General features: G+C 42.1%; 1 protein-coding gene across 1 annotated transcript in view; it reads left to right on the top strand.

Annotated features, from left to right (window-relative positions):
* The window catches only part of LAMA4 (laminin subunit alpha 4), a 140605-nt gene that overhangs the window by 82578 nt on the left and 38581 nt on the right, over positions 1 to 19446 (top strand). The window contains exons 12-18 of the mRNA XM_040428892.1: positions 9941 to 10108; positions 10310 to 10506; positions 12663 to 12779; positions 15300 to 15448; positions 17664 to 17805; positions 18418 to 18514; positions 18765 to 18869. Of these exons, the coding sequence (XP_040284826.1) occupies positions 9941 to 10108; positions 10310 to 10506; positions 12663 to 12779; positions 15300 to 15448; positions 17664 to 17805; positions 18418 to 18514; positions 18765 to 18869 (975 nt within the window). The remainder of the gene's footprint in view (positions 1 to 9940; positions 10109 to 10309; positions 10507 to 12662; positions 12780 to 15299; positions 15449 to 17663; positions 17806 to 18417; positions 18515 to 18764; positions 18870 to 19446) is intronic.

The raw sequence follows: 19446 nt of genomic DNA, 5'->3' as shown, positions 1-19446 counted from the left end.
GTATCGCCAGAATCTGCACTTTTCTTACATGGAAACTGCAAAAACTCTTGTTGTTGCCTTGATTCATTCTCGTCTTGACTACTGCAACGCATTACTAATTGGTCTCCCTCTCACTAAACTCTCCCCCCTTCAGTCTGTTCTAAATGCTGCAGCCAGGCTCATCTATCCATCCAACCACTACACTGATGCTACTAGTCTGTGTCAGTCACTTCACTGGTTGACCATCCACCACAGAATACAGTTCAAACTTCTCACCCTCACCCACAAAGCTCTCCACAGTGCTGCACCTTTATATATATCTCCTCCCTCATCTCCATCTACCACTCTACTCGTGCTCTCCGACCTAAGATTAATAACCTCCATAATTCGCACCTCTCACTGCTGTCTTCAAGACTTTTTTCGAGCTGCAACTACTCTGCACAGGTCGTAGGCTGAGTTGCGAGAGCCACAGCTCAGTCTGGTCTCTTATCCCCTGCCACAGCTCTGCAGCGGTGTGCTGTTTGTCCCCTAAGCATATCAGCTTCAGCACTACCTGTTGCCGCTTCCCCACTGCAGTGCTACACTGCTTCCAGCTACCGACTTATGACTGACTGGTGCTGCACACAGATAATTCGGAGGTGGAACTGGAGGAGGAGGCGGAAGAGGATAAGCAAGGGTTGGAGCCACTAACGTAGGTACTGGCGGAAACCCTGATGGAATTAGGGCCCGCAATCTTTGGCGTCGGTAGTACCTGTGCCATCCCAGGGTATGACTCACTCCCGGCCTCCACAACATTCACCCAGTGTGCTGTCAGAGAAATCTAGCGTCCCTGGCTGAATGCACTTGTCCATGTGTCCGTGGTTAAGTGGACCTTCCCAGTAACTGCGTTGGTCAGGGCACATGTGATGTTACGGGACACATGTTGGTGTAAGGCGGGCACGGCACACCTTTAAAAATAGTGGCGGCTGGGGACTCCGTAACGCGGGAAGGCCGCCGACATCAGTCTGTGGAAGGCCTCAGTGTGCATTTAGTGCTATGGCCTGTGGGTGGGTGGCTGGGTATTTGCGCTTGTGTTCAAATGCCTGGGGTAAGGACATTTGGACGCTGCGCTAGGACACGGAAGAGGATGTGGTCGCAGGTGCAGGGAGGGAGGCATCCGGGCCTGCCGCCTTCGACAGGGAAAGCACGTAACACAGGGGAAGAGGAGGCAGTGGTGTGACCCACAGACACAGATTGTGGACCCAGGTGTTCGTCCCACTTATTACGGTGCTTGGATGCCATGTGGCGGATTATGCTGGTGGTGGTGAGGTTGCTAGTGTTCACGCCCCGGTTTATTTTCGTATGGCACAGGTTGCAAACTACTATTCTTTTGTCGTCCGCACTTTCCTCAAAAAAGCGCCATACTGCGGAACTCCTACCCCTTGGCAAGGGAGATTTCCGCAAGGGGGTGCTCCATGGAACAGTTGTGGTCCTGTTTGGTGTGGCCTGCCTTCTCCCTTTTGCCACCCCACTGCCTCTTCTGGCCTGTTGCCGTGTAGCAGATCCCTCCCCCTCTGTACTGCTGTCCTCGCTCGGCTTTCCACCTTCCCAGGTTGGGTCAGTGACTTCATCGTCCACCATCTCCTTTTCCACGTCCTCACTCTGCTCATCCTCCTGACTTGTTGACCTAACCACTACCTCAGTGATTGACAACTGTGTCTCATCCTCTTCATCAATCTCTTGAGACAGTAATTGCCGTTGAGTTATTGGCAACTGTGTCTCATCATAATCCACCTCAATAAACAGTAATTGCCGTTCCCCCCGTCATCTTCTTGTGATTGTGAATGCTCAAGAGTTTGAGAATCAGGGCACAAGATCTGTCCCTCTTCAAGCATGCTTGGCGAGAGGGCCAAAACAAGGAATGGCGCAGAAAAGAGCTCTTCGGAATATCCGAGTGTGGGATTACTTGTTTGCCCAGACTCTTCATGGTGGGAGGAAAGAGGATCAGGGTGAGGATTTTGTTGAGCAGACTCTTGGCTACTGAGACTGGACTTGGTGGAAGACAGGGTGGTGCTTAACTGACTGGAAGCATTATCTGCTGCAATAAACCGACCACCTGGTTGCACTGGTCTGACTTCAAGAGTGGTGTCCTGCGCCGTCCTGCAAACTGGGACATGAAGCTAGGTATCGTAGATTATTTTTTTTCTTGTGCTCTGGCAGCAGACACAGTTTCACAACGCCCAGGGACATGGCCTCTGCGTGCACCATCAATCAACATCACGGCCACTGCCACGTCCCTTACTGCTCGCCTTCTTCATATTAAATGTTATATATGATTGAAAGTCTGTCACACGTACAGTAGTGTAGGATTTGGAAGTGTATGCGTAAAAAATGTAAAAATGTATTTGGGATGTGGAAACATCACACAGGAGATATCCAGCAGGTAATGTCAATGCTATCACCAGCGGCTAATGAAAAATTACAGGGAATGTCACAGGTATTTGGGATGAGGAAACGTTATACAGGAGAGGTACCACCGGTAATGTCTCTGTCCGCAGCATGTACGCACAAAAGTACGCTGTAAATTTTTTCAGTGCACACGATACACTGCAGATGTGGCACTGGTTATGTCACTGTCAAAAGCGGACACCGTCTATTGACAAAGTACACTTTATGTCACAGATATTTTTTGGATGCGCACACTTTACACTGCAGATGTGGCGCAGCTAATGTCACTGTCCGCAGCGGACACCGTCTACGGAAAAAGGACACTGTATGTCACAGATAAATTTTTCAGCGCACATGTTACACTGCAGATGGGGCACTGGTTATGTCACTTTCAGAAGCAGACACTATCTATTGAAAAAGTACACTGTATGTCACAGATATTTTTTGGATGCGCACACTTTACAAAGGAGATGTGGCGCAGCTAATGTCACTGTCTGCAGCGACCTAACTATTGTACGCTATTTAGCGCGGGATGCGCTAAAAATAGATATTGCTACCACACACAATAGTCCTTAAAAGGACTTTTGGGTCTGTAAAGTTTTAGCAATTTAGCGCAGGTTGCACTAAAAATATAGATTGCTGCTGCCACACACAATAGCCTTTAAAAGGACTTTTGGGTCTGTGAAAAGTTTTGTTGGTAAAAATATTCTTAACTCACTCTCTACACAGTCTGTCCCTTCCTCAGCACAGCTCTCCCTGACTAAGGAGCCAAACATGTGTCATCAGGTGCTATATAGCACCCGATGACGTGTTCCGGCCAGCCAATCACTTTAATGCCAGCAGCCAACAAGGCTACGGCATTACAATGAGGGCAGTACTTACCTGCACGTTTATTGGCTGCATAGCAGCCAAGAAATGTTGGGGGCGGAGACTCAAGCATTGTGCTCGAGCACATGCAATATTTGGCCGAATACCGCCATGTGACGAGCATCGAGATGCTGGAGCCGAACTAGTGTTCGGCCAAGCAAGCTCGATCATCACTACTTGTTACATAAAAATCTCTGATAACTGTACTGTACCTGTACATCTTGAAAATTGATACAGATTATATAATGGAAAATTTAGGAAAGTTTTCATTATATAAAAGTACCATCTTTTTGATGAAAATGGTACACCCCTTTAAATGAAAAGGCCATTGGCAAAACATCATATACATTTATGAAAGTACTCAATACAAAATAATGGAAATTGACGTTTCAAGGGACAATAACCACAAATCCTTATCATCGCATATCCCGTGCCAATGCTTCCCAGGTTCTAAGAAGTTTTCAAATAATTTTAACTGGCTGAACGACCCCTTTAAAACCTAAGGCAAGGCCCACTAAATGTCCCATATGCCTTAATAGGAAATGGACTTGGAATTGGTCGTGTCCATGCCGTTGATTCTTAACTCCGCTGTCCTCTGAGTCACAATGTGTCCCATAAATGACAGCGTCTGTTATCTCCACCAGGATGTCATTTATACTGCATTTAATCTGATCAGGAAACGCTGATTTTCCATTTAAAAAAGAAAAAAGCGATAATCACATTCATGCATTTTTACGGTCCTGCCGATAAATAATGTAGATAACGTCACTGGCACAATAGTCAAACACTTTCCGCTTCGCTGTTCATTATCCAGTGCTGCAAATTTATAGAGACCAGCTGTTGATTTGGTGATTAAGGTTGAAAGCTTCTTTGTATGTCTTAACTGCTGTCAGAAGTGCCTTCTGAGGAACTCAGTAGACGTGTTGCATACTAATGTACATGATGCAAATCTCTGTGCTTCTAAGCAGAAAATCACACATAAGTTTTTAAAACCTAAGTTCACCTGTAAATGGTTATATAGACATAGAGGGAGATTTATAAAAAGTGGTGTATGTAAAAACTGGCTTTCCGAAAGAGCTCTGAAAAATGAAAGGTGGAATCTGATTGGTTGCTATGGACAACTAAGCCAGTTCTACTTTACGTCAGTTTTGATAAATCTCTCCCATAGTCTTCAAGTAACTTTGTAAATAAATCACATAATTTACCATATCTAGCACAGCAATAGAGGGTGCAGAGGTAGCTGTTGTACCTAGGCCCTGGTGCTTAAAGGCTATGAACACCCTTGGGGGCATTTTTTTATTATTGCATTGTACTTATTTTGAGCTAAAAATAATTTTTTCAATTGGTCTTTATAAAAAATCTGGAATCTTTTTTCTGTGCATAGCTGAGTATCACGGTCGGCGTGGCTATCACATACGTGACACAGAGGGTGGGAACGAGGAAGGCCCTGCCCAAGTGAGAGGGAAGATGGTGACCCCTGACTCACCTGGCGGCTGGCACCTGGCTGCCCTGACGTCCCTAGACGGGTTCCTCACCCGTACGCCGATCACGTGCCTAAAGCCCTGGCTTTCCCTGAGCTGAGCCCTAGATAGGGAACAGGGAGATGGGAACACTAGTCCGCACCACTAGCTCTAAGGGAAAACACCAAGGGGAGGACAGACAACACAGACTCAACATATAATCCCAGGTGGGCGACAACAGGAGACAACAATAAGCCCAACAGGGATCCGGAGGGTAGCACTCTGGAACGACAACCAGGATTCACAACTCCAGTGGGTCAGTATAGATGTCCAGGCAGGAAGCTCTATAACTGGCAACTAGAGAAGTGTGAGGGGAGAATATAAGGAGGTAGGGAGTGGCAGACAAGAAACAGCTGAGGAGGAGAAGCTACGGATCCCTGAGTGAGACAAAAAGAATAGCAAGGCAAACACAGAAAACAATCACTAAGAAACAACGTGATCTTTAGATATAGAGCGCGCAGCCACCCGCTGCGACTTCCTGACCCCGGGTATAACGGAGTCAGACGTGGCTCTTGATACCCTCGTGACAGTACCCCCCCTTTCACGAGGGGCCTCCGGACACTCAGGACCAGGTCTCTCCGGATGAGAGGCATGGAAAGTCTGAATTAACCTGTTGGCGTTTACCTCTGACGCTGGAACCCACATTCTTTCCTCGGGACCGTAACCCCTCCAATGCACCAGATACTGAAGAGAGCGGCGGACCCGATGAGAATCAACAATTCTGGCTATTTGAAACTCCAGATTACCAGCCACAATGACAGGAGGAGGTGGCAGCGGCGATAGTTCTAGAGGTGGAACATACTTCTTGAGTAACGATTTATGGAAGACGTTATGGATCTTAAAAGTCTGAGGTAGCTCCAGGCGAAAAGCCACAGGGTTAATGACGGCTACTATTTTATAGGGACCAATGAACCTAGGACCCAGTTTCCAAGAAGGAACCTTCAACTTAATATTCCTAGTAGACAACCACACATAGTCATTCACTCCTAGGTCCGGACCTGGCGACCGTTTCTTATCGGCCATGCATTTATATTTACCACTCATCTTTTTCAAGTTAACTTGCACCTTCTGCCATACCGATGAAAGAGATGAAGAAAACCTTTCCTCTTCGGGAACCCCAGAAGACCCCCCCTCTTTGAAAGTACAAAATTGGGGATGAAAACCGTATGCACCAAGGAATGGTGACTTGCCAGTGGACTCCTGATAACGATTATTTATGGCAAACTCAGCTAACGGTAAATATGATGACCACAACTCTTGGTTTTCAGACACAAAACACCTTAAATATGTTTCTAGGTTTTGGTTGGTACGCTCAGTCTGTCCATTCGACTGAGGATGGAAAGCTGAGGAAAAGGACAAGTGAACCCCCAAACGGGAACAAAAAGCTTTCCAAAACTTAGAAATAAACTGGGTTCCCCGATCCGAAACCACATCGGAAGGGACCCCGTGAAGCTTCACGATTTCACTGATAAACACCTGAGCGAGAGTTTTAGCATTAGGAAGTGCGGGTAGCGCAATAAAGTGTACCATTTTGCTAAAGCTGTCTACTACTACCAAGATAACTGTTTTACCCGCCGACAACGGTAAGTCAGTGATGAAATCCATTGACAGATGTGTCCATGGCCTATTGGGGATGAAAAGTGGCAATAAAGACCCTGCTGGACGTGTATGAGAGACTTTCGCGCGTGCACAAGTAGAACAAGTAGACACGAAATCCATTACATCCTGACGCAACCTTGGCCACCAAAAACGACGAGATAAAAGCTCCAAGGTTGCTTTACTACCCGGGTGTCCAGCAAGTGCCGAATTATGATGTTCTTTTAATAATTCAAGACGCAGGTTTAACGGTACAAACAATTTCTCTGAGGGGCAAGAGGCCGGGGCGTCCCCCTGAGCCTCTAACACCTTTCCCTCTAGAACAGAGTGTACAGCAGAGACAACCACTCCTCTTTGTAAAATAGGTACCGGATCACAAACATTACCCCCTCCAGGGAAACTACGAGATAATGCGTCTGCCTTGGTGGTATTTTTTGCCCCAGGACGATAGGTGATTACAAAGTTAAATCTGGTAAAGAATAGCGACCACCTAGCTTGTCTAGGGGTGAGACGCTTAGCCGATTCTAGGTACAGAAGGTTCTTGTGATCCGTAATCACCGTGACGGGGTGGATTGCTCCCTCTAAGAAGTGACGCCACTCTTCAAGCGCCAGTTTAATCGCCAACAGTTCCCTATTTCCAATATCATAATTCTTCTCCGCAGAAGATAATTTTTTGGAAAAGAAAGCGCAAGGACGCCATTTGCCAGGAGACGGACCCTGAGACAATACAGCTCCCACTCCCACCTCTGACGCATCTACCTCGACAATAAAAGGCTGGGAGACATCAGGTTGAATTAGAACAGGTGCCGAGGTAAACCTCTCCTTTAGAGAGGAAAATGCATCTTTAGCGGCGTCAGACCATTTGGAAAAATCCGTCCCCTTCCTAGTCATGTCGGTAAGGGGTTTAACGATCACTGAATAATTTTTAATGAACTTTCTATAGAAATTAGCGAAACCCAAAAACCGTTGTAGGGCTTTAAGGTTCTCAGGAAGATCCCAATCTAAAATTGCCTGGACCTTCCCAGGATCCATGCGGAAACCTGAAGCAGATAATAGATATCCCAGGAACTGTAATTCCTGAACGGCGAAGACACATTTTTCAATTTTCGCATATAATTTATTCGTCCGTAGGACCTGCAGTACTTGCCTGACATGCACCTCATGTGTTTTCAGATCAGCCGAATAAATTAAGATATCATCTAGGTATATGACTACAAACCTGCCGATGAGATGACTAAAAATATCATTAACGAAATGTTGGAAGACAGCAGGGGCATTGGTCAGACCGAAAGGCATAACAAGATTTTCATAATGCCCCTCAGGGGTGTTAAAAGCTGTCTTCCACTCATCCCCTTCCTTGATACGAATCAGATTGTAGGCCCCCCTAAGGTCAAGTTTGGAGAACCACTTAGCACCCGCAATCTGATTAAAAAGGTCAGGAATGAGAGGAAGAGGGTATGGGTCACGGATGGTTATCTGGTTTAACTCACGGAAATCTAAGCAAGGACGCAGGCCCCCATCTTTCTTTTTAACAAAGAAAAACCCTGCAGCCATGGGTGAAGAAGAGGGTCTGATGTGTCCCTTAGCCAGACTCTCGGAGATATAATCTTTCATGGCTTGTCTCTCGGGACCCGAAAGATTATACAACCTGGACTTGGGTAATTTTGCCCCGGGAATCAGGTTAACCGGGCAATCATAAGGACGATGAGGTGGTAGTTTCTGACAACCCTTTTCAGAAAAAACGTCCTCAAAGTCCGAAATAAATGTAGGTAGGGAAGCTATGGAGGCGATTAAGCAATTGTTATTTAAGCAATTCTCTCTGCAATGCTCACTCCACTCCAATATCTCCCTGGCCTGCCAATCCACCACTGGATTGTGCGCTACCAACCAGGGAAGACCCAATACCACCGGAGAGGGAAGGCCCTCCAGAACGTAACATGAAAGACACTCATTATGGTGGTCCCCTACCCGAAGGTGTAAATTATGAACAATGTGGGTGAGGTTTCTCTGAGACAGAGGAGCAGAATCTATAGCAAGGCAAACACAGAAAACAATCACTAAGAAACAACGTGATCTTTAGATATAGAGCGCGCAGCCACCCGCTGCGACTTCCTGACCCCGGGTATAACGGAGTCAGACGTGGCTCTTGATACCCTCGTGACACTGAGATGCCGTACCAGCTGCCTAAGTATTTTTTGTCTTTTCCGTCAGTTGGGGAGCTGACAGGCGCTCCTTATCTCTGTTCTCTTAAATTATAAACACTCATTATAGTTCAGGTCTTATCTTACTGATAAGAAAGTGGCTTAAATAAGTGTTTATGACCTTGTTGACCTGATATTGAAAAATATTTAAGCCAAATATGCGTAAAATCTAATCATAAACAAAATTTGCCTCCAAAGGTGTACATAGCCTTTAAGGAGGTCCAAAGGCACCAGCATTATAAAGGACAAATAGTTGGGACCTATTACAAACTTTGCATTGGAGCCCAGGAGCTTCAAATGCCTCCCTGTTGTATAATCTAAGGCCAAGTTCACAACAGCAAATTACTTTTTGTACATTTGGCTGCCCCAAATTCACAGCATCACAGGGATGCCTTGAGTCCAGGTCAGTAGTGCCACGGCCCAGCCAGGACAGTCAGCTGTAAAAGGAAGCAAAAAATGGGCCCATAATTTGCTTTTGTTAAAAGATGGCCTATAGCACAGCCAAGACAAGGAAAGAATAGGTAGGAGAGACAACTCTAAGAAAACAGGGGTGCAATTAGATGTTGTTCTGCCCAGCAGGGTTAGAAAATGATTCAAATTCATTCTGCCAGGGTCAGGGTAATTCTGAAGTGTTTAGTGTGGTTATAGCACCATTTAGCGGTATTAAATTGTACATTACACTTTGTTTGCTTGTTACAAAGACTACTGCATTGTGGGTGGTGCACTGCATTGTGGGAGTGCAAGGCATCCTGGGAAAGAGAAGTCTCCAGTTTCCAATCTCCAGGACACATCATCAGAGCATGCATGTGAGACAGGAGACAGAGCATGCATGTGAGACAGGAGACAGGAGACAGAGTATGCATGTGAGACAGGAGACAGAGTATGCATGTGAGACAGGAGACAGAGCATGCATGTGAGACAGGAGACAGGAGACAGAGTATGCATGTGAGACAGGAGACAGAGTATGCATGTCTCCTTTTCAAACTCCACCATCCTTGTGAGGCATATCTGTTTTACCAACCAATCGCATACAATAAATCAAATGTACAATCTCTCACTCACACGCACCGCGCAGAGAGTACAACCTGTTGACCAATAAACAAGTTAGACTACAAAGAACAGTCCTCTTATTTGGAAGACAGGAATGGTTTATACTGAATGTCGGACTGCACACTGTGTCAACGTGTATGAAGACAGAACAGACGTTATACTGCCTCATACTATGAAAGTGTTGGGGCTCTAACATTACCTGATGTCAGGATCAGACTACACAAAGTGTGCTTGTAGTCTGTAACCATGGAGACGCACAGTCACTTTAACATTATTAATGAGCTACATTTTTTTCCACAGAAACAATAGCAAAATTCCAGCATTATGAATCCTTACTAGGAGAGGTCAGTCCATCTGATCGTGTTAAGACCATGAAGGAAGCCGAACAAATGCTCAAGGACCTTTCACTACTAAACTTTGATTTACAAAGGAAGCAAGCTCTGGACGAGACACAAAATGCATATTACTGTGAGTTATTTCATGGATGTAATGTTAATTTATAGTCCCTGCTGCTATTCAGAACTTAAAGAGCAATATGCTTAAACATCCATCTTGTCATTTTACCCCGGGCCATACGTCCCATACATGCTAGTGTTTCCAGAGCAGCACATTCCTTGCTTTCTAAAGAATGAGAGATTGTGAGTGAATGACAGACTCTTGTCGTTACAGTGTTAACAGAGGTCCAGGAGGACTGGCTGCAGACGCAAAACAAGACTCTATCTCTGTTCCCTTATGTGCTGGAGCCTCTCACTGAACACAATAAGAAGCTCGCCGACCTTCAAGACGCCTTAAAGGAAGCTCGCAAGGACATAATGAACACCGCAGATAAAAACGAGGAAAACAGCGGCAGACTACACATGCATGATGTAAGAGTACTTCTGTTTCCTTTATGAAATAAAAACTGCTATCATGGTGGAAAAAAAAGATGAAAATACAGTTGATAACATCAGCAGAACAATTGACGGCAGTGATGGATTTGCTACATGACAGAACCCATTCACTATAAAGTGGTCCATTGTGTTTCTTTCATGGTGTCTATCACTGTGCCAAAAAAATATATAGAAATGGACTGCATCCTGGCATTTTTTACAGAATCTGCTACAAAAAAAAATTATGTGAAGTTAAAGGGGTTATCCCCTGACCAATGTAAAAAATTTAAATCAGACATCATATAGTACATGACAATCTCTTTCTAACAAAGCTAGAACCAGCCCTGTACCTCACATGGATCCAGAGATCTCCCCATTCATTGCTCCAAATGCAGCCCAGGGGGTTTGTTTCTGCTGCAGCTCTCTCCCTATAGCAGCTCAGGGGGCATGTCCTTTCTGCTGCAGCTCTCTCCCTATCAAAGCTCAGGGGGCATGTCCTTTCTGCTGCAGCTCTCTCCCTATCGCAGTTCAGGGGGCATGTCCTTTCTGCTGCAGCTCTCTCTCTATCAAAGCTCAGGGGGCATGTCCTTTCTGCTGCAGCTCTCTCCATGTAACTGTCACACTGCTGGTGGCAGATGAAGTATAGACCTGAGCATTTGCATCCAACTCAGCGTTTACAGAGAAATAAGAAAAAGAACAAACAGCAGGTGGAAATAAACAAATACATTGTATTGAATAGCTCACTGGCTATACTAAATTATTAATTACATGCAATTACAAAAGTATTCAGATCATTGTGCTGGTTTGAAAAATATAGAATATTTTTATGGCAAAACCCCTGAGCAGTAAAAACAACCTTTTCTTTCAAAGAAAAGCAAACATTACCATATAATATGCTAAGCCAGCATACCGTATGGTAATATTTCAATACGAGCAATCATTTAAAAGGCTTGCCACTTGAAGACTAGTTTACATGGCCTGATGAAGCAGGCGATTGTTGGGAAGGAAACAGTCCTTCCTGACAACTATCTGCTCGTCAGTGGAGGTGAAGGCTGCATTTTCATGCAGCGATCCCCTTCACTGTATGGTGACAAGTGCTCGCTAGTGCCATAGCTCATCCCTATATAGATTCATTGTTTCTGTGCAGCTGGGGGCTGTCTAGAAGGCATGATCGGCTGCCACAAACAATGATTAGGTGTTTTTCTCTCATTCCAATTCCATTGGATGCTGTAAGAAGAGACTTTTTCTGCCCTACAAGAATCAACAGCACATTATATAGCAGAACATGGAAGATACACACCACTCCACCGTACAGAGCCATGTGGAATTCTGTGCGTCATGTGCATGAGGCCCTCGATAGATAGATAGATAGATAGATAGATAGATAGATAGATAGATAGATAGATAGATAGATAGATAGATAGACAGACAGACAGACAGACAGACAGACAGATAGATAGATAGATAGATAGATAGATAGATAGATATGAGACAGATAGATAGATAATGTATTTTTTTTATATATATATATATATATATATATATATATATATATATATATATATATGTGTGTGGAAAAAGGCAGTCAGGGCAGCAGCAGTCAGTGTGGAGCGTGTCCTCACAGTTCAGTAAACAGAAGACAGAGGAGTGTTGCGTAGGCACAAAATGGGCCACTTTAGTGCTATTTTTCTACTATAAATGTACGATTTCAGTAATTAAGGTATATTACATAAATGGTCAGTATCACTGCCCCTACACATTACAAGAAAAAAGAATGACAGTTACACTTTTAGTACTGTACAGTGAATAGTTGGAGCAGGTGGTAACAAAATACATGCAGAGATAAAATAAATGAGTAGAGACCTATTTAAAAAAAAAAAAAAAAGCTTACCATACTATATTGGAGGGTTTCAACTTCATATATGTTTAATATAGAAACTGGAACTCAGATGTTAGACTATGTTTTCTTTATTAAATCATTGAAATTATTTCAGTAACGGGATTGACATGATTCTGATTGCCTCACTCGTACTTTGCATTTACAAGCTGGACCCTGCCAATCCTTGCCGTTTTCACATATGTTGGAAAGAAATCAGCAGCAGTGGGTGTTATAATATCTTCTATACTTTTACTGACAGTTTCCTTTTTATTAGTCCCAGACAGCGAAGGTGAACAAAGCCGCAGCATCTGCCAGTAACACAATAACTGAGGCCAGAAAGACATTGAATGACACTCACGAGATCGTCGCAGGCATTACTGATTTGATCAAGGTATAGCAATTTCACTGACTCAAATGAAAATGCCATGCATAATGTCAGTAATTGTGCTAGAACTAGAAAGCTCTACCTGTTCTGGGAAATGCAAATGATGATAATGCTATTTTAATGCCATGATATTAAGTGTGAAAATGCAGGAGTTCTGTAATGAGATCCAACCCTTTTTTGCAATTATCTTCCCTGCACTAATCTATTTTATGCTTTTCCTTGCATTTTTCATACAAAAATACTCCATATTGTATGGTATTCTGACCTTTGTGTTCATTTTATATATATATATATATATATATATATATATATATATATACAGCGCTGCCCATAATTATTCATACCCCTGGCAAATTTTGAATTAAAGTTACTTTTATTCAACCAGCAAGTAATTTTTTGACGGGAAATGACATAGGTGTCTCCCAAAAGATAATAAGACGATGTACAAGAGGCATTATTGTGGAAAAAAAAACATTTCTCAGCTTTTATTTACATTTGAGCAAAAAGTGTCCAGTCCAAAATTATTCATACCCTTCTCAATAAATCAATAGAAAAGCCTTTATTGGCTATTACAGCAATCAAACGCTTCCTATAATTGCAGACCAGCTTTTTGCATGTCTCCACAGGTATTTTTGCCCATTCATCTTTAGCAATGAGCTCCAAATCTTTCAGGTTGGAGGGTCTTCTTGCCATCACCCTGATCTTTAGCTCCCTCCACATATTCAAGTCTGGACTCTGGCTGGGCCACTCCAAAACGTTAATGTTGTTGTCTGCTAAGCATTTCTTCACCACTTTTGCTGTGTGTTTTGGGTCATTGTCATGCTGAAATGTCCACTGGTGCCCAAGGCCAAGTTTCTCTGCAGACTGCCTGATGTTGTCGTTAAGAATCCTCATGTATAGTGTTGAGCGAACTTGTGTTTTAAGTTCGGCGTCTAAAGTTCGAGTTCAGGTTATCAAAGTATCCCGTTATGGATTCTAAATTCCGTTATGGTCCGTGGTAGCGGAATCCATAACGGGATACTTCGATAACCCGAACTTTAGATGCCGAACTTAAAACACAAGTTCGCTCAACACTACTCATGTATTGCTCTTTTTTCAGGGTGCCGTTTACAGTGATTAGGTTCCCTGGTCCATTGGCTGAAAAACACTGCCAAAGCATTAGGTTCCCACCACCATGTTTGACAATGGGGATGGTGTTCTTTGGGTTTAAGGCTTCTCCTTTTTTACGCCAAATGAAGGAAACATCATTGTGACCAAACAATTCAATTTTTGTTTCATCTGACCATAACACAGAAGACCAGAAGTCTTCTTCTTTGTCCAGATGAGCTTTTGCAAAGGCCAAGCGAGCTTTTGTGTACCTTATCTGGAGAAGTGGCATCCTCCTTGGTCTGCATCCGTGGAACCCAGCAGTGTGCAGTGCCCGTTGGATTGTCTGCCTTGAGACATTGCCACCAGCAGAGCCCAGATTCACCAGGATGGCCTTGGTGGTGATCCTTGGATTCTCTAACCTCTCTAACTATCCTCCTGGCCAGCACAGGTGTTAATTTTGGCTTCCGACCACGTCCTCTGAGATTTTCCACAGTGCGGAACATCTTGTATTTTTTGCTCAAATGTAAATAAAAACTGAGAAATGTTTTTTTCCCCACAATATTGCCTCTTGTACATCGTCTTATTATCTTTTGGGAGACACCTATGTCATTTCCCGTCAAATTACTTGCTGGTTGAATAAAAGTAACTTTAAGTCAAAATTTGCCAGGGGTTTGAATAATTATGGGCAGCACTGTATATATATATATATAAATATATATATATATATATATATATATATATATATCCTAACTGTTAGTTTAGTAGTAGTTCATAATCATTCCATTTTAGTTGTAATGGTAATAAGCACTCTGTACTTTGAAAGTCTGATAATATGAAGCTTACACAAACAGTCGGCCTGAATAGACAGAGTGAGCTGTAGTGTAAAGCAAGGGGGATAAGGGAAATGGGAGACTTTCAGACTCCTATGAAACAGTGGAGCTCATTTACTAAAGACTGGCATTTCACATGCCAGTCTTAATAAAAAGCCTTCTGGCATAGAAAATTATCAAGTTATTAAGAGGTACCGCCTCTTAAAAACAAGTGTTGAATCTCTGATATCTGTGCTCCTGAAATTGAAATTTACACCAGCTAGGAATTGCGGTAGATTTCAGTTATAATCGACACCAGTTTAATGGTATAAATAACAGTAAATGTGTCAGGACGCGGTGGCCTCACCCTCCGCTTAAAAAGTGGCGAAAGAAACAGAGAAAGCAAAAAGTCACAATATTTTTGCAAACTGTTGCACAACCTTTGTGAAGGACCCCCGGTGTATATAAGGTGTAGCGACTGAGTATAGCTTCTCGTGAATAGCGATAAAGCAGCCAATACCAACAATCCAGTTGGAGGATGGGAGGCTGATCTAATCTACAGCAGTACCGACGGTGCCGCTCACTAGAGACTAGTGACTTGGTGACACTATATCATTTTTCCACATAGAATCTGTCTGGTCATCATGCTGAAATAGATGGCGCTCATAATGGTCTTCAAGAACGAATAGATAACTTGACTGGTGATGCTGAAGATCAAGTACAGAGAGCTGTAAACCACACCCTACAACTCCAAAGACAAGCTTATGACCTGGCCAAGTAAGTGATCTTCCAAAAAAGTCATAAGGCCTGTTTCACACTGTCGTCAGGCTGTTCTGGCATAATGTCAGGAATCAGCTGGACCAAAACTGCTTCGCGCAGCGGTATTTGTCCGGCCATATCTAGGCATTATAGTCAGTGGGGCCGGACTGCAATGCCGGATCCAGCAGGCTGGAACAGCCTGACGACAGTGTGAAACAGGCCTTATGTGTGTAACAAGCCTAACTTTCTTACTTTTTCATGTGACGAAAAAGTGTGGGAGAAGTTGTATTTACTGAAGTTACTATGTCATTTACTATATCATATATTGAAAAATGGAAAATAATTATTTGTGTTGTGTAATAAAAAAAAAAAAAAAACTGAAATCCGCATAGTTATTTCGGTCTATGTTTTGATGGTGTTCATTGTGCTCTAAAAATGGCCTTTATTGTGCTGTCATTACAATTACAACAATGCCAAATTTTCAGTTTTTCTTTAAAGGGAACCTGTCACGTTGAACATGGTGTTTGAGAAGCAGGGAGAATGTTATATACAGGTGAAACTCGAAAAATTTGAATATCGTGCAAAAGTCCATTTATTTCAGTAATGCAAAGTAAAAGGAATTGCATTAATGCAGCTTAAAATTAGAATTTTGTGAAAAGGTTCAATATTCTAGGCTCAAAGTGTCACCCTCTAGTCAGCTAATTAATCCATACCCCCTGAGCAAAGGGTACCTGAGATTGTGACTTTGGGGTTTCATAAGCTGTAAGCCAAAATCATCCAAATTGTACCAAATAAAGGCTTGAAATATCTCGCTTTGCATGTAATGAGTCTATCAAATATGTTAGTTTCACCTTTTAAGTTGCATTACTGAAATAAATGAACTTTGCACGATATTCTAATTTTTCGAGTTTCACCTGTAGATGGTGGAGTTGAGCAGATTGATACATAGTTTTATGGGAAAAGATTCAGTAAATGAGGTAAAAGATCAGTTTATATTTCTGCTCATTCTGGGCTTTGACATCAAGGAGGCGGTCCTGTCGGTGATTGACAGCTCTCTCTGTATACACAGTCATAGAGGGAAGGCTGTTAGTCACTGATAGCGGACAAGAATAGGCATTTTCTATCATAGGGCCAGCCATTCTGTTCCACAAAATGCGGATTGCACACCGCCAGTGTCTGTGTTTTCTGGATCCGCAATTTGAGGACCACAAAAATGGATACGATCGTCTGAATCTTTTCCAACAAAACGATATATCAATCTGCTCTGTATCTCCTGCTCTATAACATCCTGCCTGTAGCTTGCGTTTTCTTGGTGACAGGTTCACATTCATACTTAAAAAAATTGCAAAACTTTTGAAAAAATTTATTTGTGTCACCATATTCTGACATCCAGAAATGTTTTAGTTTTCCATCTTCAGAACTGTGTGAGGCCTTGATTTTTTTTTGTTGCGGGGAAGCTATGTTTTTTAGTGGCACCATTTTGGGATGCATATGACTTTTTAATCACTATTCAGTTTTATTTTTCAGAGATATAGATATTAAGTAGATAGATAGTAGATAGAGAGATAGATAGATAGATAGATAATAGATAGTAGATCTGATAGATTGATAGATAGATAGATAGATAGATAGATAGATAGATAGATAGATAGATAGATAGATAGATAGATAATAGATAGTAGATCTGATAGATAGATAGATAGATAGATAGATAGATAGATAGATAGATAGATAGATAGATAGATAATAGATAGATAGATCTGAGATAGATATAGATAGATAAGAGATATAGATAGATAGATAGATAGATAGATAGATAGATAGATAGATAGATAGATAGATAGATATATAATAGATAGATAGATAGATAGATAGATAGATAGATAGATAATAGATAGTAGATCTGATAGATAGATAGATAGATAGATCTGAGATAGATATAGATAGATAAGAGATATAGACAGATAGATAATAGATAGATAGATAGATAGATAGATAGATAGATAGATAGATAGATAGATAGATGATAATAGATAGATAGATAGATAGATAGATAGATAAATAGATAGATAATAGATAGATAGATAGATAGATAGATAGAAAGATAGATAATAGATAGATAGATAGATAGATAGATAGATAGATAGATAGATAGATATGTAGATGACAATGTGTATTACATACTGTACATCAGTCTGTTATATCCTTTCACTGTACATTTCCACAACTGCAGCAATTTAAAAAGTGTTGATACAAATGGACTGGTCCAGAAAGCAATCAATGCCTCCAACGTTTATGAGAACATTCTATCTTTGGTTGAGGATGCCAACGAGACGTCTATTATGGCACTGAACACTGCAGAAAGAGTCCTAGATGTAAGTAGCCTACATTATAGCCGTACCCCGTTGCTGTTAACACCTGTTCTGTTACATGATCATGAGAGCGTGGATCCGTGGAGACACAGACGTAGCTATAGGGGAAGCGGCTGCTAGAGGGCCCCAACGCAGAAGGGGTCCACCCAGGAGGAGGACTAAAAGATTTTGTTGTCAGGACTCCCTCAACAGTATTATAAAATGAGACACTGTAGGAAACAGATGGAACGGCTGCCGGGCCTCATCTGAGAGAGCAATCTTGACTAGCCACAGGAGTGGGGGTTGCCAAGAATTAGCTGGGGTGAGGGCCCATTAAAAAATCTGCTGTGGGGCCAGGTCATTTCCAGTTATGCCACTGTTGGAGGTATTGCTGGCATCCTTATTCATAGTTTTAACAGTAGTCATACCTTAATTAATATGTCAGCTATTCTTTACTTAATCTGAAAAACGAACTCTGTGCACACTTGCTGTTTTTACCATTTTGCTGCAATTTAACACAAATGACAGTACAAGGGTATTTGAAATGCTCTTACAGGCAATAAAATGTCGTTGTTTTTTCTCTACAATACATGGAACTTTTTGCCCATAATCTTCTTCTGATTAACATTTTATCAGGCTGTAGATGTGATTAATAACCAGATCGAATATCAAAAAGTGGAAGGAGACCGACTCCTGATTGAAGCTATAGAATTGCGGGAACCCTCTGATTTAGGTAAATATGGATTACGAACTATCAATGGGGATCATATTGATTATTGACTGATTATACAACCATATACTGTATATTACATTGTAAAAATGAGACATAGAAATACCTGAACGTGTCTTCTGCCCATTGGGAAGTCTCCCAGCTCTACCCATGTTTTCTGGCTAATTGATATTATAAAGATATCATATAATAATTAGCACCTTGTAGTCTATAGTCATGAGTTGTATTTTTCTACATTTACTCCATGTTTTAGGTTTGTCAGAGACAAAACAGCGGGTCAATGCTGCTGCATTAAGAAGGGCGGCCTTGAATCATAGACTGGAAAATGTTCTTGCTCAGATTCAAGCCACTGGGGACGGTAAGCAGTTTTCTCCTCTAGCCATCACAAAATGCAATTTTATGATAAAACGGCAAAATACTTTAAGAATTGTGAGCTTACGTTTATAGTAGTTATATTCGTTTTTGTTCCGCTATACTTATTTAAGAGACAACTTATCCCCTATCCACAGGGTACAGAGACACAGCCACATGGGCTAGATTTTCTGAAACTGAATGTCCACCACAGATTTTGCTGTGGATTTGCTGCTGATTTCATCCTCTTTATTGCAAAGGGGCGAAATACACAGTGGAAGTCCGCAGCATAAATTGGCGCATCACAGATTTTAAAAAAAAACAACACATTGCAGGTCAATTTACACTGTGGATTTCTTAAAATCTCAGAAAATGACCTATTGCTTAAATCACATTTTTATGTTTAACATATTTTTAAAAAGTTTTTGATATTTTACATTTTTCATGTCAATATCTATATTCAAACAAAACCCATAGCATCCTGCGGTTTCCCCACTGGCCACTAAGAATAATAATTGGTGTCACTTCTTGGTCTGTACAGATCACTTTACTGCAGTTATCTGCTTATCTGTCATTCTAATCCT

Source organism: Bufo bufo, chromosome 4, assembly GCF_905171765.1.
Source record: "Bufo bufo chromosome 4, aBufBuf1.1, whole genome shotgun sequence".
In the NCBI taxonomy this organism is placed as follows: Eukaryota; Metazoa; Chordata; class Amphibia; order Anura; family Bufonidae; genus Bufo; species Bufo bufo.
This window is presented reverse-complemented; position numbering and strand designations above follow the sequence as displayed.